Below are 24,548 nucleotides of genomic sequence, written 5' to 3'. Positions count from 1 at the left end.
AACAAAGAGTAGCCCTCGCTCGCCGCAACTAGAGACAGCCCACATGCAGCAATGCAGACCAAACGCAGCCAAAAATAAATAAAATAAATAAATTTATTTAAAAAAAGAAAAGTGGACCTACACTCATTTGGCTCTGGTCACCTAGCTGCAGCTTTTCCCTAGAAGGACCAGCTAGGCTCTCCAGGCATTACATGATTTTAGCCCTTTATCTCCAAGTGGTGGTAAGAAAAGTTCAGTGGAGCTTCTGGAAACCCAAGATATAGGTAAGAACAGAGGAACAAAAAATGAAAGATGAAAAAGAAAGGACAGGGAAGGACCCAGATAGAGAAGGAGAAGGGGCAGAGAAGGTGTTCATCATGGAAGCCCACCAAAATGATGCCCCTGGGTGGCGCCCTGGCAATGTTGCTGTGCTAACAGCCCTAACAGCCACATGTCTGTCCTGCACACGTGGTGTCCATGCTGGGAGACTGAGAAGGCTGGCACCACTTGACTAACGGAAATGGAACTGGAACCATAAATTCACTGCCCTTCATTACTGACACTTCACGCAGAACACAGGCTCAGAGGGCTGACCTAGACAGGACAGTAGTACTTTGCTCGATTTCCTTGAAGAATCACTTTAGGGCTCGAGCTAGACGATGATGGTCAGGGCAGCCAAGGACACCCCAGTCTCACCTGTAGCCACCGTCCCTGCCATGGCATCCAAAGGGTGACCTGTCAAACACACAAAGGACATGGGACTGTCAGCTGGCACTGAGGTCCACACACCCACACGAGGAGCCTCCAAGGAGCTGGTAACAGATATGCTGTCAGGGTCCCTCCCAGAACTACTGAGTCAGTCTCTGAAGGTGAAGCAGAGCGTGCAGGGGGTGATAATATACAGGAGGGAAGAAGCACTGATCCAAATCTTCCTAGACTTTGATGCATTTATTCTCTGTCATACATGTAAATGAGATATTTTTAAATTCGGAAGTTTAAGAAAACTAAAGACGTGAAATTCTGGCTCCTGCGGCCAATTTCCGTGACCTCAGTGTTGGGAGTTATGAGGCTTTCACGTAAGAATAGGAAGAAGCACCAACTGACTGATTTCTTTGGCCTGGTGCTGCTCAGAGACAGAGTCAGGACCTAAGGAGGCTGTGGCTCCTCCTTCCTGCCCCCAACATCTCTCCAGCCACTGACACCAGTGGCCCAGAACTTCCTATTGGAGATTTTCTCTGAGGACCAATCCATTCCCACTTGCTGAAGTTGACAGCCAGGAGGGGATGTGACTGCAGCTTTACTAGACCTTGTCTACTCAGCTGTGGTCATGACTCACCCTCTGGCCGGGAGCTGGTCAAGGGCAAGGCATCAAGGGACCAGGGGTTTTGATGGAGAGAGGGCCCAGGCATGGGAAACTCCAGGTGTTGACGCTGAGGGCATGTGGGAAAACCCACAGCAAGGAAGCTCCATGGGGCCAGGGTCGTACCCGGAACAAGGCAGAGGCAAGGAGAGGATAGGAATGAAATTGGACCTTGACTTCGGCCGGTCTGGCCCAACAGCCATCTGCTCCTGGGCAAGAAGTGTCCTTAACTGTCTCTCATAGCTAACCACCTCCTACCCACATGTCACTGCCAGCCCATCACAACCCCAAAGCGCTGTGCAGAAGTTTGAGAAATTTTGTATCTGCTTCCTGAGCGTCAAATGCCCAGTGAGTGAAGAGGTAGAAAGTGGGGTAGGACCAAATGATTTCTAAGGGGCTCTCCATCTCTCCCACTGGGCAATCAGTGACTTCACGTCTCTCAGCCGCTGCACCGGCTTGCAGAGTAAGACCCACCCAATTTCCAGCAGAACTTGTTCCCCCAGGTTCTGACAGACCACACACGTCAACCCCACCTTCCCCACCCAGTAGTGTGAGCGCTGAGTATTCAGCATCTGTAAGTGGGAGAGATGAAAATATCTGCTGTCAGTGAACAACGTCCTGCTTTACTCTCAATTGTGATTTTTACACTGTCTTTTGAAAAGGACTTCCTCGGAAAGGGCCAAGCGGGGCTCTGCCTGGGGAGGGGGCGGGGGTACCTGAACAGATCTCGCCGGCATCTCCCCCGGGCCCACAGTTGTGGGCAAAGCAGCCGACGTGGGAGCACTCCTCCAGGCGCTGTTCCTCCCCGCTGCAGTGCACGCTGTCAAGGAGGACCTTCCCAGAACCTTCCCCAAAGTGGGCCTCGTCCAGGGCCGACGCGGCCCAGCCGCACCCCAGCTGCCTGCAGGCGGTGTCTGCTTCCGGCAGGTCCCAGAGGTCGTCCCACACCGTCCCCCAGACTCCCTGGTGGAAAAGCTCCACGCGGCCGGCACAGCTCCCGCGGCCGCCCACCAGCTGCGTGGGGGCCCAGCCTCCTGGGGAGGAAAAGGGGTCTCGGGGTGACACTGCTCCCTCTGCCTGTTGATGACTGGACTGCCTTCTACCACCCTGGCGTTGCTTACTTTCCACAGCTTTGCAACCTACACCCTTCATGCTGCCGTGAGGATCCCATGCTGTTTTCCAGATGTGCGGCTTTCAGAAGCCTATGACGGCATCCTTATCCACACCCTATTTAAGATGCCTCGTCTGGGGCAGATTCTCCTCTGCCTTCTAACCTTGCTCTTTACCGTGTGACCCTGCAGCTGCTCCCAAGAGGCTGGGCCTACTTTCCTACTCGCTGACCCTGGGCCGGCGGCCTGAGATTTGCTTGAGCTAACAGCATGTGGCAGAGGTGTGCGGAGATGAGGCCTCATGACAGGCCCCGTGGGAGCTCTGAGACGGCCACGTGAATAAGCCTGGGTAGCCTGCTGGGCGATGAAAGACACATGACCTTGTCACCTCTGTCACTTCAGAAGATACAATACAGAAAGAAACAGCCTTACCTGGAGGTGTAGAAGCAGGTGGGTTACGGGCCACTGATGTCACTGGTGACGTGGGAAGTAGGTTCTCATAGGCTGTTGATGGGGACAAAGGAAGGAGTGACGTCAGGGAAGAGACAGAACATCGGGAAAAGGTAGACAGCTGCTTCAAGAGGGCACCTGCCCCCTCCCAGTATTCAGCAGGAATAATGATGACACTGCACGCTGAGGTCAGTGACCTCCTGTCCCCAAGATGCCCATTTAGGATGGCCCATGGCGTTATTGCCTGTTGACAAACTAACATGTGCCACGTGGCCACTAGCAAAAGCAAAGATCATGGGCAGTTAGCCCCAAGTGGCCTGCTGTACGGGGGCTATCAGTTGGCCATCACCTGTCTCAGCTGCCCTCGCCCCAGGGATGTAGTGACTCCACCTGAACAAAGCAGGGAAAGTCACACAGTGGTTCCTTCAGGGAGGTGGGCAGGGAAGAGGGCATCAGATCTGAAATGCTTGAGGAAACCTTTGGGGCCGAGGGAACTGTTTTGTATCTTGACTGCAGCAGTGATCACACAACTGTGTACAGTCACCAAAGTCCATCAAACTGGACCTTAGCATCGGTGAACTTTATGGTATATAAATCAAACCTTAATAAAACATGAGTTGATGGATGATAGATGGATTGATAAATTTATCATACAATCTAGGTAGGAGTTCTTTGTTAAATTCTTCAAACTTTTCTGTATACTTGAAAATTTTCATAATAAAATGTTGGGGGCGGGTAAAGTGTCCCTCAGTTTCTGTTATAAGACCTACATCTCTGTTTTTTGACGACAGTCTCTCGCTTTCCTGGCGGCGTACACTTCATTCAACTAATCCACGTGGCTGCTTATTCCCTTGTTACTCTCAGAATGTCAAAGGCATAGAATTTTAGGGGGCATGGCATCCAACGTGCCTGTTCTAATGATGTGGAGGCCGAGGGCCAAGGTCATTTAGCTGGCGAGAAACCAGCTGGGATCAGATTCCGACAGCTCAGGGCCCTCCCATTCCCCCACATCACCTCCCTTAGGTCAGCATGTGACCAAAGGAAGGAACCATGGCTGGGTGAGTGCCTGCCAGGTGCCAGGAATGTTTAGGCATTGTCCAATCCATGAGCTTATTCGATTCTCTATATTATTCCCACTTTAATGAAGAGGGATCAAGATGAAATGGGATGGAGAGAAGCCGTAACTTGGCTGAGGTCACTTAACTGAGGGGGATCATATGTCATGTCTGTCTCTCCTGTTAGGGAGCAAACCCCATGAAAGAAGGGACCAGGGGTTTGATCACTGCTGTGGCCCCAGCGCTTTACTGGCAGAGTTTGGCACATGTTTGACTGAACGGATGAGTGAAAGAATGAAGCTGGGAATCAAACCAGGATCTGACTCTAAACCTCAGGATCTTCTTATATCACGCGGAGTCTAGTAGAGGACGCCGGATGTAACCCGGATCCTACCTGTAGGCGGGGCAGCTGTGGACTCAGCACCTGTAAGGTACATGCTACCACATCTTAATGGGCGAAGGTTTACCGGGAACATCCTACACGTAGCGAGCAGTGGAAGGCAGAAAGAGAGGCAGAGACCCTGCCCTCGAGGAGCCTGGCATTTCCTGGTGATTTGGGACACAAGACTAGGCGGCAAGTGTTGACTGTCCCAGGAGAGCTTCAGAGGTCAGTGCTCCCCGGGGGCATCAGGCATTGAGGAGTTGCGGCTCGGGACGAGCAGGTGCAGCCTGAGAGCTCGTCATTCGTAGAGACGTTATTCCAGCCACTGGCGGGACAGAATCAGGAAAGATGGGGAGGACCGTGGGGCAGAGAGTCAGCCAGAGGGACACACAGGTCTGGGGAGGTCACCAGGCCCAGACGTGGAGGGCCTGGAACACCAGCTGACACATTGGGCCCATCATCCAGAGGTCACAAACGCAAAAGTTTCCAAGGGCCATGGGGGTAAGATAAACAAGGGGCTTGAGTGGTAGGAGCTGTGTGAACGGAAGAGCTCTTCTGTGTCCAGAGGGGCAGGTCTGTCTCAGATCCAGCTGATTAATGTAATAAAAGAATTTGCTGCTTTGAACCTGAACTTCCGCTTTGATTTTTTCCACAGAAAGGTAAGAATTTGGATTTTTATGCTGAATACTCTGATTTGGCTGAATTCAAGTTCAGTTTGAATTTTCAAACCCAACAGGTCACTTCTGAGCTGGGATCCAGCCTGTGAGCCATACTTAACAATTGCTGCAGTCAAGGGGGTGGTCAGGTGGATGCAGAACCTGGGAAGGACCCTTGTAAGGGTCAAGCGTTTTTGTTCTGGTTTTGGTTTGGTTTGTTGCACTTTGATGTTCAGTTGTGTTGCAGCACCAGTTTTTTTTTTTTTTTTAAACATCTTTATTGGAGTATAATTGCTTTACAATGGTGCATTAGTTTCTGCTGTATAACAAAGTGAATATGTATACATATATCCCCATATCCCCTCCCCCTTGTGTCTCCCTCCCACCCTCCCTATCCCACCCCTCTAGGTGGTCACAAAGCATTGAGCTGATCTCCCTGTGCAGCTGCTTCCCACTAGCTATCTATTTTACATTCGGTAGTGTATATATGTCACTGCTACCCTCTCACTTTGTCCCAGCTTCCCCTTCCCCCTCCCCATGTCCTCAAGTCCATTTTCTACGTCTGTGTCTTTATTCCTGTGAGAAGACTCTTCTAACTCCAATGAAATACCTTGGCACTTTTGTCAAAAATAAACTAACCATTAATACATGGTCTATTTCTAAACTTCCTCTTTTGTTGCACTGATTTATGTGACCACTGTTATGCCCATAACACATTGGCTTGATTACTGTAGCTTTAGAATTAGTCTTGAAATCGGGTAGTGTAAGTGCTCCAACTTTGTTCTTTTTTCTACTTTTTCAAAATCGTTTTGGCTAATCTAGGTGCTTTGCCTTTTAGAAATATAATATTTTAGAATCAATTTATCAATTTCTACAAAAAAATGTCTGCTAGGATTTTTGATTTGGGTTGACTCATATAAAGTTGGAGGAAATTGGCATCTTTACAATATCAAGTCTTCTGGTCCATCAACATAATGTATCCCTTCATTTACTGAGGTCTTTCATTTATCTCATCAGTATTTGGATTTTTCCATGTACAAATTTTGCACATACTTATCAGACTTATCCATAAGAATTCCATGGTTTTTGATGCTATTATAAAAGGCATTTAAATTTTTTCCTATTTCAATATTTTTTGTGGCTAGTGAGCTAATTTTTCCCAAAATGCTGAAGTATTTATTGAATTGGGAAAATTATAGTAACTTTTAAAATTTATTCACTTCTTAGTAAACCTCATTCCTCTTCTTTGTCAAATCTGATTTCCAGTTTTATGGATCAGGAAATTGATGTTCATTTGTACATAATGTGTGGTGAACAAGAGTTAGATTCCAGATTAGAGCAAACATGTCTTTAAGCTGGAAATTCACCAAGCCCTTTGGAACTGGCTTCTTATATTTCACAAAGAGGTACTAGACATTGGTTTGGAGGGCTAGATAAGCTCTCCCTTTACTCAGCTTTAGTTTTGTTTCTATTTATGTGTTTTGTATATTCATCACTAACTGATGTTTTCTTTTTACTGTAGCTGCTGAAATAACAATTACCCCCATCACCTCTGGGGAAGAGGAAACACCAATAGGTATAAAAAATACAACTTTTTTGAGTTTACAACAAAACTTTATATTCTATATATTCAAGTTTACAAGTACTTCACCTTTCTAGAAATAAGAACAAAAATGGAAATTTGATAACAAACATTGCTAGGAGTCTCCAGCCCCTACCAGGATCTTTGAGGTAGTCAAAGGAAGATGTTTCTGAGAATATGCTCCAAGAACCACTAGTTCAACAAGATGTTAAGATGAATCACACACACACACACACACACACACACACACACACACACACACACACACAGATTCTATGGTCTCATGAATTTAGGAAACACTGCATTAAACAAATTACACAGGTTTCTTTACTACAGGATGTCTAGGAGCCTTTAATATACAATTAACCCTATAAAATCCCCACAGGAAGTCATGGGTTGCCATGCTTATAACATACACTTGACCCAAATCCCCTTTTTTTCATGTACCATCTGTTTGGAAGTTTTCTGCCTATATACGAGTAAGGAAAATGTGAAATCCAGGTATTTGGGATTAATGCATATGCTACCACGATATTCTAATCAAATTACAATAACATAGCACTTCATCTCCCTGAATATGTGAATTCGAGGTTGCTGTCCTTCAGTAACTGTGCTGCCTGAAATGAGATCCCTCCCTCCCTTGACCTGTTGAAGTCATATCGTGGTTTGGCTGCTCCCTTTCTCCAGGTAGCCTCCGCTGGTCTCCACAAGGACACATATCCTCTGTACTTGTATCTTTTTTGTTGCCGTCCCTCATAATCCACTTTGTATCACAATTACTTATACAGTTACTCTAGAAGCCTTTGAAATGCAGGAGTTCTGTGTCTCTTTGCATTGACTATTTTTTAATAAATGATGGCTCACAGCATAATTACTTTGTAGAAGCTGGCTTCATTTCCTTTAGGCTTTCTTAAGTATGATGTTCTTAAATTCATCTTCTGTTTTTTTAAAGATTTGTTTCTACTGAGCCAAGGATTGAAGGATAAGTTTGCCATGAACATAGAATAGATGAATAAAAAATTAAATAATCTTGTTTGATGGTGATGGTAACTGACTGAGATGAATCAAAACAAGAAACTTCAGAAGGGTCTTATAATGAGTCCTTCCAGCAACGTGTCTGCTTTATTCGTTTCACTGCACTGAGTGATGGCGACCTAGCTTTGCTGTTCCTTCTAGCTGACAGCTTCTCAGAGCCTTCGCTGGCCACAGCCCTCGAGGCCTTGACGCCTCCACCTGCATGGGAATAATTCCTAAGAAATTAAGGGCTGATGGATAGTGTGGGTAGAGGCATTTCTCCAAGTTGGAGGGAAACCACAGGCACAGTTAAAGTGAGAGACAGCCCACTGCCAAGCTATGGGATCCAGAGCAGTTTTCTTCACCTTTCTGAGTCTCAGTTTCTTCATCTGTAAAATGGGAACCCATCCCCTACGCCGTGGGGTAGTTGTAAAGACTAAGAGAGGAATGGTTGAGTTAGTGACTCCCTGAGGCTCTGGCACTAAACTCCCAAACAACAGACGTTGGCTCCTGTCCTCGGTGGTCTTTACATAGTATAGCCGTTACGAAAGACGTATGGGACCAAAGGGACCAAGCAGCTCTAAGACTGATGAAGCTCTAGACGACAAGGGGTCTGTTTAGCTGTGATCTGCCTATGGATAGTCTTGTTTGCTATTTCATTAGGTGTACTGACATCTCATATTTCTCTCCCTGTCCGTGGGAGGGGAATAACATAGGTTCTTTTTTGGAGAACCTAGGAATTCTGGCAATTCCTTAGAGAGAGTTTCACCTTTTGGAAAGGGGGGATAGAGTAAAGTCTCATTGAACAGACTTGAAATTGAAGATTATTCTGGCTCTTCTTACTGTCTGGGTGCATGAGGACTGTGTGATCTTGCAGGATTGTAAAATGGGGATATGACCACCTAGGGATTTTAAAGGATGAAGGAAGCCTTCCAGAGGCAGGAGGGCCAGTCACCCAGCGTCTCTCCTCCTTGTGCCTCCCCAGGAGCCTGGATGGACTCAAAGCCTCCTTTCAGACTGAGAATGTGGCGTTGCACAGTGGTCTCTGTTAATCGGTGAGGGAAGGGCTAGGGAAGATCCACCTTCTTGTGCCCTGGTGTCTGTGACCTCAGCTCACCTCCGTGGGACAGATTCCATTGGGGAGGGGGAGTCCTCCTTGGTGGGCCTGAAATTCTGGTGGGAAAAAATAAAAAAACACATGCAGGCAGGAAGATCATCATCCTGGCCTAGATTCTGAGGTCTGATTAGATCACCCTTTTGGGTCTTGACCTTCCCCAGATAATAATCTGTTCCCCCTCAGTCAGAAAAAAAGAATTAGAGACCCTGCTTCTGACACCTCCATGTGACCAAGCATTCCCCAGAGGTCTAAATGGAAACAGGCCTCGCCTTATCCATAGGTTCCACTGTTCTGGGTGGACCTCCCAAAGAGGCCCCAAAAGGGGTCCAGTGGACTTATTCCTAAGTAACTATTTGTAACAACTCTGCTTGAGCCAGCATCTCCTCAATCCTTATGCCAAGAGGAAGCAGACAGGAAGCTGGAAACTGGATTTAATTTTAATTTTATTGGAGTATAATTGCTTTATAATGTTGTGTTAGTTTCAGGTGTACAGCAAAGTGGTCCAGTTATACATATACATACAATCGTTCTTTTTTAGATTCTTTTCTCATACAGGTTATCCCAGAATATTGAGTAGAGTTCCCTGTGCTATACAGTAGGTCCTTGCTGGTTATCTATCTTATATATAGTAGTGTGTGTATGTTCATCCCAAGCTCCTGATTTATCCCTCTACCCCATGCTCCCTCTTTTGTAACCATAAGTTTGTTTTCAGTATCTGTAAGTCTGGGAAACTGGATTTTAGAAACAGGTTGGTACACAGCAGGTGAATCCTGACCACAAGTCCTCTGGGCTGACTCCATCGGGGTCCATGTGGAGGTTGTGTGTCATCTGATTCCTCATGGGGCCAACCAGCTGCCTTTCACACTTTTCTGTGTGTGGGATTCACCTGGGGAGCTTGTTGAATTGCAGATTGTGACTCAGCTGATCTGGGACACGGCCTGAAATTCTGCGTTTCTAACCTGCTCCCAGGTTATACCACTGCTGCTGGCCCCCTAGCCACACTTTGAGTAGCACCTCGTGCTGAGTAGTCCCACACGTTGAGTTGCAGCTTTGTTCCTCTTGGACCAGCAGCATCGGCATCCCCTGGGAAGTTGTTAGAGGTGCAGATCTTTAGGTTCCACCCCAAACCTACCGAACCTCTGCATTTTAACAAGATCTCCCCGGGAGGTTATATGCACATTAATGTTGGAGAAGCACTGACCTAGAAGACCTGTCCAGGAGGCTGGTCTGCCTAGAGCCAACGGCTTTGTAACGGGAACTATGATTTTAAGGCACACAGCTTCTCATATAAAGTCTGGATATAATGCAATGTTAGAAAGGAGCACCATTCTCGTAAACCAAGGGGGCTATCTCCATAGGGAATCTTAGCCCAGGAGTAGGGGGATGGCCGGTGGGTCTTTGCAGAGCCATCTTTCACTGAGTGGCAAGATCCACCAGAGGGAGCCAGAGCCTAGGAGGTGACTGAAGGGACAGATGTGGCAAGGGGGGAGGAGAAGCCTGGACTTTTTGTGTATGACTTGCACACACAAACACACACACACGCAAACACACACATGTACACATACTCCTTGATAGCCATTATAATAATAAATTGGAAAATGTACTTAAAGAAAAAGAGGTAGAAAATGAACATTAAAGTTAATAAGATGAGGGTAGGAAGTTAAGAAAGTTCAAAAGAAAAACGTTTTTAGAGAATAATATAAGAGAAATCATAAATATATATGCAATATAATATAGGAGGGTATCATTCCTACCTAGGATAGGAAATGATTTCTTAAACAAGACATGAAAAGCACTAACCATCAAGGAAAAGACTCATAAATTGGAGTGCAGCTGGCATAAAAGAGATCTTTAAGAAAGGAGAGAGGCCAGTCAAGAATAGGAGCAGATATTTGCAACATAGGTTACTGGCAAAGGGCTTATATCAAGAATAGGTAAAGAAGTTGTACATATCAATAAGAAAAAATTGACAAAAGACTTGTTGAATAGACATTTCACTAAGGGTAATCTCAATGGGCAATAGAAAAAATGTTCAACCTCATCTGTAATCAGAAAGTGCAAATTAAAGCCACAATGAGATATCACAAGATACCTATTAGTGTTGGCAAGAGGGAATTCTCATACTTTACTGGTGGAATGGTGAATTGTAGAGACACTTTGGACTAGAGCTGAGAATTCTCTAGGAAATCGAAGCTACACATATCCTAGGGCTCAGCAATTCCACTCTTAGGTATGCACCTGATAGAATAAGTGCAAGGAAACATGACATGAATGCACCCCAAATTTTAAAAAAACCAACCCAAATGTAAACAACAGAAGACTGATTAATAAGTGAGTCTTCTCTTTGAAGAGAAGGTGGCTTCTCTTTGTTGCAGAGCACAGGCTCTAGTTGCACGGGCTTCAGTAGTTATGGCATGTGGGCTCAGTAGTTGTGGCTCACAAGCTCTAGAGCACAGGCTCAGTAATTGTCGTGCATGGGCTTAGTTGCTGTGCGGCATGTGGGATCTTCCCAGACAAGGGCTTGAACCCGTGTCCCCTGCATTGGCAGGCGGATTCTTAACCACTGTGCCACCAGGGAAATCCTATTCTGTAAAGGCGTTTTTGGACGAGATTAACATTTAAATCAGCAAACTTTGAGTAAAGCAGATTGCCCATTGCTCTGTAATGGGGGTGGGCCTCATCCAATCAGTTGAAGGCCTGAAAAGAACAAAGACTTATGTCCCCTGAACAAGAGGAAATTACGCCACTGGACTTGAATTTTGACATGGGCTCTCCCTGGGTCCCCAGCCTGCTGGACCACCCCTGCAGATTTTGGACATTCCAGCCTCCACACTCATGTAAGTCAATTCCTTAAAATAAATTTCTCTCTGTCTCCAGATCCCACCCCAAACCTACCATTGCCATGGTGACATCACTTCCGGGCAGAGTGGCAGGGTGCCCTTTCTCACTCTCCTTTTCCCTGATGCCTGGAGGAGCTGGGTCCTGACAGTGCCACCCTTTTCTACCTGGACCTGCTGGGACAAGGCCATAGCTTCTCCATCTCAATACCTGGAGGTAACCAGGCTGCTGGTACATGGCCAGCCCTAGAATATCCCCCATCAGCCCGCAGTCCACTGCTGATGTCTCTGTGTATTTCCTTCTAGTCTTTTTTCCTCCTGCATATTTGTATATTGACAGCAGCCAGATCATACTCTATATAAGTTTTGTATTCTGTCTTTTTAAAATATCACATTACATCATGAGCATATTATTGGAAATTTGACAGACTTGATTTTTTGATAGGCCCGTAATATTCTATCATGTATCATTCATTGGTTGTTCCACAAATATTTGTTGAGTGCACACAATGTGCCAGGTGTTGTGTGGCTTGTGCAAGCAGTTGAGTGTAGGACAAATGTGTGAGTCAATGAATACAGGGCAGGAGGCTCAGAGGCACTTGTTGCTATTTCCAGGTTCACAGCTGTTCCAGGTAACTGAACTTGCCCAGGTAAGTAAGAGGAGCACCAATGTATTTTAGGTGGCTGACGTCGGAATGAGCACTGGACCGAGCTCTAAATACCCCCACTTGGGGATGTTTCCTGGTAGAAGTAAAGGAAAGCTTTAGGACCAGTACTTGTCAGAGACAACTTCTTCCATAAGCTGCTTCTTTACTTTTTAAACTTATGCTTTCAATAGGTAGTATGCTTACATTGTTCTAAAATTCAAGATGAAATAATAAGGTACACAATGAAAAGGCTCATTCCCACCTCTTCCTCATCTGCCAGGTGCCCACCTCTGGTAACCATTTTAATCATTTTTTTGGTATGTATTATTCTAGAGTTTATTTATGCAAATATGTTTCCTTTCCAACACAAAAAAGTAGTCTACAGTTTATATACTTTTGCACCTTGCTTTTTGCACTAACAATATTTCTCAGCGATATTTCCAAATAAATAAAGATCTTTTTATTACTTCTATAGTCCTATTACTCCTATATAGTATTCCATTGTATGGTCAACCATAACTCTCTAGCCAGTCACCTGTTAATGGACATTTGAGTTTGCCATTAGGTTTGTCATCTCAAACAAGGCTGCACTGACAAACTTGTGTGTATTTTATTTTATACATGTAATTGCTGGGTCAAAGAGTAAACACACTTGTAACTTTTGGTATATATTGCCTAATTACTTTCTACAGGATTGTGCCAATATACATTCCCACCAGCAACACTCTTGACCCCACTTTTGGGCAGGAACCCAAGATGATTGCTTATTAGGTCAACAGGCTGAGCATCTGCTCTATACTAGATCCCATGACAAACAACCCCAGTGCAAAGAACGAGATGCAATTGGCACCTGCTTTTGAGCAGAGGGAGAGACAGACCTATTGGACAACCAAGTCAATACATGACAAAGCACTATAGCATGATACAGGAAGTGCTGTGCGAATGTGGACAAAGGGATAATTTATTCTGCAAGGAAATCTTCAGAAGCAATAGTTAAGCTGGGCCCTATAAGACAAGCAAGTTGTCTAGGGGGAGAGAGGTATTTGAGATGGGGGGGGCATGTCTAGAAGCTGATTCCAAGAACTGTAGATAGAGTTCATGGATGGAACATGAGGAACTAAGATTGGAGCTAAGATTGGAGAGGCAAGCCAGCACCAGGGAGAGACTTTAGCTGATGAGCCTTCATCCTGACAGAACTGAGCAGTCTTTATGGGCATATAAGTGGCAGTGACGTGGGCAGATCATCTCCCAGCCACACTCTCTGCCCACTCTATTCCTCTAGACTCCAACACGCCAGGAGCATGGTAGCGTGTGTCCATTTCACCCAAAGAGGTCATTTGTTGCCTAAACTCTGACCTCACAATAGCTCCACGTAGGCCAGTTATGATGCAAGAAGTCTGTGACTGTCCCCTGGGTTCCCATTAAAACTGTCTTACAAAGAAACTCCAGGCACTGACACCTCCCATCCTAGCCTATTGCCAGAGTATGACCAGAGAATGGGAGAATGGCTGTCAGAAGACTGGTAAACAGAGGGCTAGAGATTCAAGGGCCCAAGAAAGGATGACTACAGAGGGGAAGTCAGATAAGAATGGAACACTAGTCCAAGTATTCAATATAAGCGATTCCTTTCGGGATAAAGACTCCCTGTGCTGCCAGGGGGATCTATGTTCTGCTTCACCATTGGGGTGAGTATGACCTGTGCTTCTGGTCTATTCCTTCCCACCCATGTCAGAACGAGGCCAAGTGGAGGAGCCTACTCTAAGGCTGTAGAAACCCTGGTCACAGTGACCCTACCCTGACTAATGTAGAATCACCCTTTGTGAGATTTCCCATTCCAAAGGGAAAACTAGGATGACCCCTTCCGAGTTCTAATACACCTCTCTGCCTTCCAGGATATGGACCAAATTCTACAAATCAGACCCACGCATTGCCCTTGGGAAATACTCCCCCTTGGAAAAAGAGATCCTAGTAAGTGCTGTGAAATTTATACACAGAGAGGCCCCATGGAAGCCAGGCAGTTAGGCTAGGGGAGCCAGAGGTTCAAAACCCACCAGCAATAGAGATGTAAGTCTCCCAAACAGCAGACTGGAGTTGGCCACTATTTGGCCGTTGTGAGCTAGTGGCTTCCACATTTGCATAGCAAAAGCAAAATTCTCTCTTATTTCAAAGTCCCAAGTAGGAATATAACTACAAGTGATAACAAATCACGGAAGCTGCCTTTTCTCGAGCCCTTATCTTGCACTAGTTGCTTTCATATATGTTATCTTATGGAGACCTCACAGGGGCCTGTAAGATCAATAAAATTCTTTCAAATTCATAGTAGGTAAGAAGGAGAGTCAGGAGTTGAACCCAGGCTCGTCTGACCCCAAAGATCTGCCCTCTTTCTCACTACACAGGGGCTCGGGCACCCTCAGCGATGGAGGGTGAAGGTGCCACTAGGTAATTGTTCCCGTGGGTGCCCCTTGCTCCTGTCCCGTTGAGATTTTAACCATCCCTTTCCTGTTGTCAGCGTCTAGGTGGTGTTCACACCATAGCAGCCAGGAGGTTTCTGACTTATAAGCAAGAGGAAGAACGGAAAATGCTCAAGGAACTACAGGTGCTGTCTTCAGACTATAAACGGGCGGTGGAATATAGAAAGCAACTCACTCCTCCTTGTGCCACCTGCGGACCCCTAGAAAAAATATGGACGGCGAAGGTGATGGTGCCCCCGGAGGAGTTCAAAATGCCACAACGGGAGAGGCTGAACATCAGCAAGCACGTAGAACGAATGCAGCTCGCTCGAGCCCTGAGGAATAAGCAGCTTTCACCCTACATTGAAAGATTTAGGAACTCTTCGCTTCTGTCTGGAGTGGGCCTGGGCCCCCCGGCAAGGGGCAAAACTGGGGAAGGCAAGGATGACCGAGACGCCGATCACTGCGACTATGCCCATCAAGAGAAGAGAGATGAGGCAGAGAGCAAAACCACGAAAAGACAGGAAATAAAGATGAACGTAATTTTCAAGTCAGAAGAACCAAAAAAATGTGTAACGTACCATCCAAATGATCTAAAACCATTCCTCCCCACAAAAAAAGCAGAAAGATCCATCGCTGGCTTAACAAACAGAAATCTTTTGCACCTGGCCGAATTCCCTGGAGACCTAATGCTGATGAATCAGGATTTTATATCACGGGGAATCCACCCCAGTGATGTGTCAAAGGCCAGCTGCCTGGAAGAAGGCAGTGCCTGGAAAGAGTACATGCGCAAAGCTGCTTCCCACCATTATTAAAGGTTTATTTATTCCCCATGGAAACCGAGTGTCCTGGTCCTGATTACTCCTGCAGCTCTGCCCCAGGTGGCTTCCCTCTCTCTCTTTTTTTCTTTCTTTTTTTTTTTAGCTTTAAAATTTTTTTTATTTAAAAATTTTTTATTTTATTTATTTATTTTTAATTTAAAAAAAAATTTATTTTATTTACTTATTTTTGGCTGTGTTGGGTCTTCGTTGCTGTGCGCGGGCTTTCTCTATTTGCAGCGAGCGGGGGCTACTCTTTGTTGAGGTGCACAGGATTCTCATTGCAGTGGCTTCTCTTGTTGCTGAGCACGGGCTCTAGGCGCACGGGCTTCAGTAGTTGTGGCACGCGGGTTCAGTAGTTGTGCCTTGTGGGCTCGAGAGCGCAGGCTCAGTAGTTGTGGTGCATGGGCTTAGTTGCTCCACGGCACGTGGAATCTTCCTGGACCAGGGATCGAACCCGTGTCCCCTGCATTGGCAGGCGGATTCTTAACCACTGCGCCACCAGGGAAGCCCCCAAATTTTTATTTTATGTTGGAGTAGAGTTGATTAACAATGTTGTGTTAGTTTCAGGTGTACAGCAGAGTGATTCAGTTATACATATACATGTATATATTCTTTTTCAAATTCTTTTCCCATTTAGGTTATTACAGAGTATTGAGCAGAGTTCCCCGTGCTATACAGTAGGTCCTTGTTGGTTATCTATTTTAAATATAGGAGTGTGTACATGTCAATCTCAAACTCCTTAACTATCCATCCCCCCCCACCCTTCCCCCCTGGTAACCATAAGTTCGTTCTCTCAGTCTGTGAGTCTATTTCTGTTTGGTGGCTTCCCTCCTTTTCTCCTTACAGGACCCGATCTCCAGGGCGTCCTCAAGGTAGGACCTAGCTGCTGAGCTTCCTGGTGTCAGGCAACTGTTGGCTCTCAGCTGCTCCCCCTCCCCCAGCAGCCCAGCCTTCCCAGGATGCAGCTCCTCCTTTTCACCTACTCCCATGGGGCCTGTATCAGTTACCTGCTTCTGTGAAGCAAATCACCCCCAAATTCAGCAGCTTACACCAACTTTCATTAATTTAGGTTATAATTCTAATTGTGGGTCAGCAATTTGGGCTGGTCTCAGCTGGGTTCCTCCCGTGTCTGCAGTCAACGGCGGGTCATTTGGGTGGCTCTCTTTCTCGCGGGAGAGCTATCAGCTGGGTCAGTGGGAGTGACAGGTTACATCTTTCCTCTTCCAGCAGCTGTAGCAGGCCAGCCCCAGGCTTGTTCACGGGGCCACTGCAGGAGCCGAGAGAGCAAGCAAAAGTCTGCAAGGACTCTTGAAGCCAAGACCAGAACCGGCACACCACCCCTTTGCCACATTCTGTTGGCCAAAGCAAGATACACGGCCAGGTCCAGATGCAAGGGTGTGTAAATGGACTTCACCTCTTGCTGGGAGGAGGTGGAAAGTCATACTGCAAAAGGGCATGAGCTCAGGGAGGCTGGTACAGACAGGACCGTGGCTGCAGTCAGTCTGCCCCAGCGCCCCTGGGGCTGGAGCTGGGACCAGCCTGTAGCCCAGGTGGGGGGAAAGAACACTGCTCAGGAAAGAGGCTGCCCAGGCCTAAAGGCTAGAGGTCTGTCCCATGCTCCCCACTTCTTGCCTAGACGTGCAGCTTCTACCTTGGAAGGCAGAGCCAGCTTGTTCCCGGCCTGATCTCTGCCTCCTTCCTCGTCTGTGCAGCCACGTGACTTACACCCTCCCTATCGAGTCAAATGCAGGCACGGGACACGCAAGGCTGTAGCGGGCACGATTCCTTTGGATGTGTCAGGAGGAGGGTCAAAGGTCCCTGCGGTCAGTTATTGCTACTCCCATGAAGGCCCTGCCTCGGCCCCAAGGTGGCAGATCTGGGAGATATTTCAGTGTTTGAGAAGATGACACATTCGTTTCTTGTCTGCATCTGAAACCCAGAAGGATCCCCCGGTTAATCACACTCTGTCCTCAGCAACCCTGCACACAGTTGGAAAGACACTGAGCTTGTCCACAGGTACAGCTTCTGGGGACAAGGCCAGCATTCTTTCTAGATCGTTCCTCTCTGTGGATTTTTCGCAATTGGCTCTTTCAGAACCACAGCTCTCCTCCAAGCAGAGGGGGAGTCATGGGCGGGAGGCCGACCCTCTCCCATTTTCCAGGAGGACTCCATTGGCCATAGCCACAGGTTAAGAGAAAGTATTGTATCGGTAGCTGCTATTGCCAAGACAGCGATTTAGGGAGATGTAGCATAATTCCAAAGTCATCAGTGGAAGAATCAGTATAAACCAAAGGAATGCTCTAACCTTTCAACTGGGGCAAAGTTGAAAATTGGGGAGAAGGAAAATATTATTTCCAATGTTGATATAACTTCTCCAATGGCTATAAAATTGTGAATATCAAAGCAACACATGAAAACTCAAACCGGTTTGAAAACATTTTAAAGCTATTTAGCTGGATCCTAAACATTGCTCAAGATCAGCTCTGCAATGTGGTAGAAAGTTCTTTGCATGAGAAGTGAGGAGACCAGTGCTCTTCTTAGAGATCTACCACCAAGCAGCTGGGAAGTGTGGGTAAACCACAAGGCTCTCTGGGACTCAACTTCCTCAGCAGTTAAATGAGCTCATCAACTAGAACATCACCAAGGTCCAGTTCTGGGATTCATTTAACTAGCTGTTTGCGATGGAGTTTGCATTGCTCACCGTCTGCTTAGTGCCACAACTGAAGAACTGTGTTACAGCACCAGGTGGTGTTGGTCTGGAGACATTTTCACTGAGTCCAGTGGTCACCTCTGAGAATAAATCAGGGAAGGTGTTAACAGAATGCAAGATGTTGCTCTACTAGCTGTTATCAGTAACAACCTTGTTGATGGTGTCATTTTAATTACAATAAACATTAATTACTTGGAGCCATCCAGAAATAACCCACAGTTAATCATACAGGTTTGTGTGTCTGTGTGCCATCTTCTAGGATGTATATATGAAAATAAGCTTAGATTTATTTATTATTAAAGGTTTCTGAAAAATCTCTGAATGAAGTATGTATTCCTTCTAACTGCTTACCTGGAGTTATATAAACACACCCAGATGATAATATTTGATAAAAAGATAAGTGACCTAAAGAGCCCTGCAAGAGCCTTAGGCTATGGTGGAATTTAATTAAAATTTTATTTTTTAAATTAAAAAAAATTTTATTGAAGTATAGTTGATTTACAGTGTTTCAGGTGTACAGCAAAGTGATTCAGTTATATATTTACATATATGTATATATATGTATATATATGTGTATATATGTTTATACTCTTTTTCAGATTCTTTTCCATTATAGGTTATTACAAGATATTGAATATAGTTCCCTGTGCTATACAGTAGGTCCTTGTTTATCTATTTTATATATAGTAGTATGTATCTGTTAAACCCAAGTTCTCAATTTATCCCTCCCCCCCGCTTCCCCTTTGGTGACCATAAGTTTGTTTTCTATGTCTGGGAGTCTGTTTCTGTTTTGTAAATAAGTACATTTGTATCATTTTTTTTTTTAGATTCCACATATAAGTGATATCATATGATATTTGTCTTTCTCTGTCTGACTGACTTCACTTAGTATGATAATTTCTAGGTCCATTCATGTTGCTGAAATGGTAATATTTCATTCTTCTTTTTAGCTCAGTAGTATTCCATTATATATTTGTACCACATCTTCTTTATCCATTTCTCCATCGATGGACACCTAGGTTGCTTCCATATCTTGTTTATTATAAATAACACTGCTATGAACCTTGGGGTGCATGTATCTTTTTGAGTTAGAGTTTTCATCTTTTCCAGATATACGCCCAGGAGCAGGATTGCTGGATCACATGGTAACTCTAATTTTACTTTTTAAGGAACTATGGTGGAACTTAGAAAGCCTTTGGGCATCAGCCCAAAGAGACTTCTGGTAAGGAGTAATTTAACCTGAAATTTGTAACAATTCTTTATTCCTTGAGAACTCTGATACAAAGTAGCCTTGTGGGACAAGTGATAGATTAAATCTTTCCCAAAAGTCCAGTATTGGTTATTCAATATACAGAGGCAAAAAGAGATAGATGACAGATAGATAGATGATAGATAGATAGATAGATAGGTAGATAGATAGATAGATGATAGATATTTCAGAGGAAAAAAGAATCTGATAGTTGATTTTCACATAAGCTTAATGTTGTCATTACTGGAAAAAGTCAGAACTTCTTTGGACTTCCTTACACTTACAGTTTAGTATCAGTTTTATTTGGAATTCTTATGGAAACAGACCTCATCGTCTTTTCCATTCTTAGAACCAATACAGATTTTAATCTGTTCTTGCCTGAGACTCACAGGAGCCCTGTGGAGTCCGAGAGGGCTCATTTACGAGGATGGTATCTGAAGAAGGTGACCAAATGAGATGGAAGATTCTGGGGTGAAACATCTGGCTAGCACTTTGGACATGGCCAGACCTTCAGCTGCATTTCCTGAAGAGACACTGGGTGCTTCCTGCTATAGTTCACCCCCAGACTGGGTCTGTTGCCCCCCTCTGGGATCCCATAGCAATCTGACTTTGCTCCCTCCATCTTCCCTGTTTCATCTTTCCTCATGTATAACCCGCTGGGTGATAAGCCATTTGTATGACCCCAGTGCCTAGGTTCAACTTAATCATTCTGGCAGCCTTAGTGCCTAGCACACCTTCTGTACTCCATAAATCATTACATCATTGTAATGAGGTGACATTTGTATTCCTTAAGAGCTGGTACCAGGATATATCTTAGGGTAAATTGTTTTTCTTGGGGAAAAATACCTTATAATCCATTTTGAGCTGGAACAGGGTACTTGAGGAGCCCCCCAAACAAAACAAAAGAATGGTTAAGTCTTCTGCATGGGGAAGTGAGAGGAATTTTCAATTTCCTCTTGAAAAAGGGAGAAAGAAGGGAGAGAGAGGAGGGAGGAACTAGTGAGATGGAGTAAGGCAGGGTGCATGGGTAGAGGGACCACATAAAACCCCCAGATGGCGATGAAAAGGAAGATTTGGACTCCACCCTCAACAAGCTTATAAACTAGTTAAAGAATGAGACAAATACTCAAAAATGTTAATACTATGGAGCCCCACCTATCCAAGTTTATCTTCCTCTACGCACCATGAATCTCCAGTTTCAGCAAACAGGCCTTCAGAGTCTGCCCTGAAGTAGATGCTGAGAGTTCAAAGACCACATGGGCTATGGCGGCAGGCACACCTGGGTGCAAGTCCTTGTTCCGTTATGAGGTGAGCTGCGGGATCTCTGTCAAGTTCCAGACATCTCTCAGCTTCAGGTTCCTCACCTATAAATGGGAGCAATAATGCGTCCCCCTCACAGGGATGTTGGAGGATTAAATGAGGTAATGTGTGGGAAACACTAAGAACAGTTAATTCAGCATGAGGCTTGGTAACTACTTCATATCAGCTGAGAGTTTATAATATCTGAATCTCTATTATTATTATTGGGTTCAATCTGGTTGAAGCCCCCCATGTAAAAATTCAATAAAATGTATATGCTTTTCTCCTGTTAATTTGTCAGTTTAATTTTTAGACCCATCCAGGGATCCTAAGAAATTTGAAGAAAATTTTTCTTCCCCTACAATGTGCATGTCTGCTACTTCAGTTCAGTGTTTCATCAGTCTCCAAAAGCCAGCAAAGCTGTCAGAAAAGACAACCTGATAAATATCAAGAATAATCAGAGGGAAATATGCAAAATATAATGCTTGGAAACATCCATCCTAAAGGTTTACGTAAAACGATTCTTACGCGAAACGATTCTTAAACTTTTTTGACTGGAAAAATCAAATCATGGAAACTGTGACACCATTAGAACAATGGCTCCCATACTGCTACCCTGAGCTACATTTTCATATTCACATTGAATAAAAGAGGCTCAATATCAGTTTGAGTAATTATTGCTCATCTTTGGTACAAACTCAGAATTCTTCATATGAAAAAACCCAGGAAGTTCAAAAGACTTGATTTTTAGTGCAAATACCCAAATCCCTAGATAGATTAAATCATGCTCTGATTGCATCTCTCTTTTTCTTTTGTATTCTGTGGTAATCGCCTCCTGAGAAATAAAGCACAAAAGATTTAAAATCCACAAAAGTACCCTAATGCACCAGTGAATGTTCGAGACATTCCAGTTAGGTTCATTACTTACCATTTGGTAAGCGCGCTTACTGGTGAATAGTATAGCTTTTAGCTTCTAAGCCATACAGTACCCTGACATCCTTTCCATTACAGCTTTTGTCAATTCAACTCGTCACCCGTATCAGGTGTTATTTTAGCAATTTTTGAAATAGAGGGTATAAGATATTCTTTCCTGTTTAGGGGAGAAAATTTTCCATTTAAACCCGAAACACTATTGCTTTTAAAGAGACATATGGCATTCTTGGTTTCAAAATCATGGTGGTATTCAAGGGCTCGAAATATGAGGGGGGGGAAATGTTAATTAATTTTATTTTCATCCTAATGAGTACCAGGTTTATAAGCATCAAATGGTAAATATTATAACAGTAGAAACTATTCCTCTAATAGCTGAAGGAAGAAAGGACTCATACAGCTGTTTTTCACTTGCCCCTACATCCCAGCTGTCTGTGCACATAGTGTGGGAGAGGAAAAATTTCCACCTTTACCCTTTCTAGATTCTGTGCCTGCTCTAAGAATTAAACTGGCATAAGACAGATTAACCACTGGGGGGGGAAACAAATTTAATTATGTATGTATTTATGGAGCCCCATAAAGATATGGGACTCAAAATGTGGCCAGATGATTGGGACTTGTAAGCCATCCTGAGCTAAGGAAAAGGATAGGAATTGTAGGTGAAGAGAAGGCAATTCAAGGACAGGTGGGAAGAGAAAATGTATGGGAAACAAAAGTTCTTGCCCTTCCAGGCAGGTAAATCTCAGGTGAAAAAAAGGAGATCTCTGGGAGTAGCTCTCCTCCTTTACAAATACTCTTTCTAATGGAAATTTCCTTTATGAATGTAGATTTCCCTTACAGAAGGGTACCTTCTCCTGCATCTACAGTTTCTCAGAAATAACCAGCTCAAAATAATCCTTATGCCAAAGGGGCATATTTGGGGTGGCCTATTCTGCTACCGTTCATAGATTTTCTGATTTTTTAATTATCCTTGTATACTTGGAATAAATCTTATATTTTCATGATTATTTTTTACATTGCTAAATTCGATTTCTTAACATTCTATCCTATTTTTTTTTTTAAACATCTTTATTGAGGTATAATTGCCTTACAATAGTGTGTTAGCTTCTGCTTTATAACAAAGTGAATCAGTTATACATATACAATATGTTCCCATTTCTCTTCCCTCTTGCATCTCCCTCTATCCTATTTTATCTTATGCTTGCATCTAAGTTAATAAATTAGTTTCCTTCCTGAATTGTCCTTGCTCGTTATGTTATCAGATTATAGTTATATCAGATTTTTATAAAGTTGTTAAATGAGCTGGTAGACCTTTCACCTTCTCTAAGATATTTTAAATAAGATAAAGATTTTTGAAGAGTTTAGTTTTATTTTTTTTAGTAAAACTATCTGAACTTAGGGTCTTTTGGAGTAGAAAACTTCTGAATATTTACTCCATGTTAAGTGATTATTTGTTTGTCAACATTTTTATTTCTTCTTGGACAAACTTGTATTTTCTGATTTATATTTTCTTCAAAACTATTTTTTTCTAATGTTTTACATTATTTAGTATACAGTTGTTTATATATTCACTTTATTTTAAAAATATTATCTGTAATTTTTGTTCACAGTATAAGGTCCCCATACTCCACTCCACTTTTTGTTCCTGGTCAGTCTTCCTAGAGGGTCTTCTTTTTTACTAGCTTAAAAAATAAAACAGATTTTGGTTTTGTTGGTGCTCTCTATTCTATTTCCTTAGATTTACTTAACTAAAAGTCTAACACAACTCACTTTTTAATTTTGTGTTTTAAATAAATGTATTTTAAGGTTCTATGTTTGCCTTTAAATGCCAAATAGCTGCATCTAACAAAATTTGATGTCAACTACATTCATCCTCATTATATTCTAAACATTTAATAATTTCTATTACCATTTTACTTCCCTCTCAATAATTATTTTATTTTGGAGTTCACTTTCAAGTTTACAAATAATTTAATACTTTTATTTTACTATTTACTATTTAATTGCATTGAAGTTATAAACATGGTCTATATGACATCCTTAATTACTGGATTTAAAAATTAATATATGACACGATTAATTTTTGTGAATGTTCAACACATCCTTGAAAAGATAGTTCATGATTTCTAGGGTACGAGTCCCATATTCATCTTTTAGATCAAAATTTTAAATGTTCACACTTTGTGGTAAAATCACCCACCACATTCATTTCTCCTTCTACCACAATCAGTTGTTGCTTTGTAGGTATGTTAAGTGTGCAATTTGTGATTGTTGTATCTTCTTAGTGGACTTTTTTCCACTATTTTTTAGTAACTATTTTTAGTTTTATCCTTATTATTGACTTGTGCATTAAATATCTCATTTGATATGAATATTTCAAATTCATCACATTTTGGGAGGGATGGGATATTATATATCACAACTTTCATGGATTGTTTTGATGTTCTGACGGCAATCACATGTCTTCCACTGTTGATGTGCCCTATGGTTTGTCCTCACAGTGTGATGAGTGGGCACAGCACAGCTCAGGAATCAGACGGCCCTGGTCACAGCCCTGTGGGCATGAGAGCTGGATGGCTTTACACAAGTTATTTACTCTCCCTAAGCCTCAGTCCATTCATCTGTAAAATGGGAATTTAATAGTAATAGCCTCCTTGGGTTCTGGAGGATAATCCACACATACACGGCTCAGTGCCCAGCCCAGGGAGCCTCTCCAGTACATTACCTGCCACTGTCAACATCCTATGACAACCACTTCCTTTCCCAACTAGATACTTCTTTCCTCAGTAAATAGAAATCAACAAATGCTCTGGAAACTATTTGACCATAAATGTCAACCTGAACACTGGGAGTCCATCTCCAGCTGCCCTTCCTGGGCCCTGAGGTGGCATTGGATTGGGG

The 24,548-nt window shown here is 43.8% G+C and overlaps 2 protein-coding genes across 3 annotated transcripts in view; one reads left to right on the top strand and one right to left on the bottom strand.

Moving 5' to 3' along the window:
• The window catches only part of LOC309604749 (scavenger receptor cysteine-rich domain-containing protein DMBT1), a 34,933-nt gene extending 32,304 nt beyond the window's left edge, over nt 1-2,629 (bottom strand). Inside the window, 2 exon segments of the mRNA XM_082339683.1 lie at nt 676-714; nt 2,005-2,629. Of these exon segments, the coding sequence (XP_082195809.1) occupies nt 676-714; nt 2,005-2,491 (526 nt within the window). The 5' untranslated portion in view covers nt 2,492-2,629.
• LOC309635556 (uncharacterized protein C10orf120 homolog) overlaps nt 1-15,477 on the top strand; it is a 70,892-nt gene extending 55,415 nt beyond the window's left edge. The window contains exons 2-5 of one of the 2 annotated variants that reach the window (XM_082406988.1): nt 11,582-11,758; nt 13,629-13,873; nt 14,081-14,156; nt 14,698-15,477. In XM_082406988.1, the coding sequence (XP_082263114.1) occupies nt 11,582-11,758; nt 13,629-13,873; nt 14,081-14,156; nt 14,698-15,453 (1,254 nt within the window). In that variant the 3' untranslated portion in view covers nt 15,454-15,477. The other variant, XM_082406989.1, reaches the window with a different exon arrangement.
• The last annotated feature ends 9,071 nt before the right edge of the window (nt 15,478-24,548 follow it).

Source organism: Balaenoptera borealis, assembly GCF_965194805.1.
Source record: "Balaenoptera borealis genome assembly, chromosome: 10".
Taxonomy (NCBI): domain Eukaryota; kingdom Metazoa; phylum Chordata; class Mammalia; order Artiodactyla; family Balaenopteridae; genus Balaenoptera; species Balaenoptera borealis.
The sequence above is the reverse complement of the archived record's forward strand: the minus strand, read 5'-3'. Positions and strand labels throughout refer to the sequence as shown.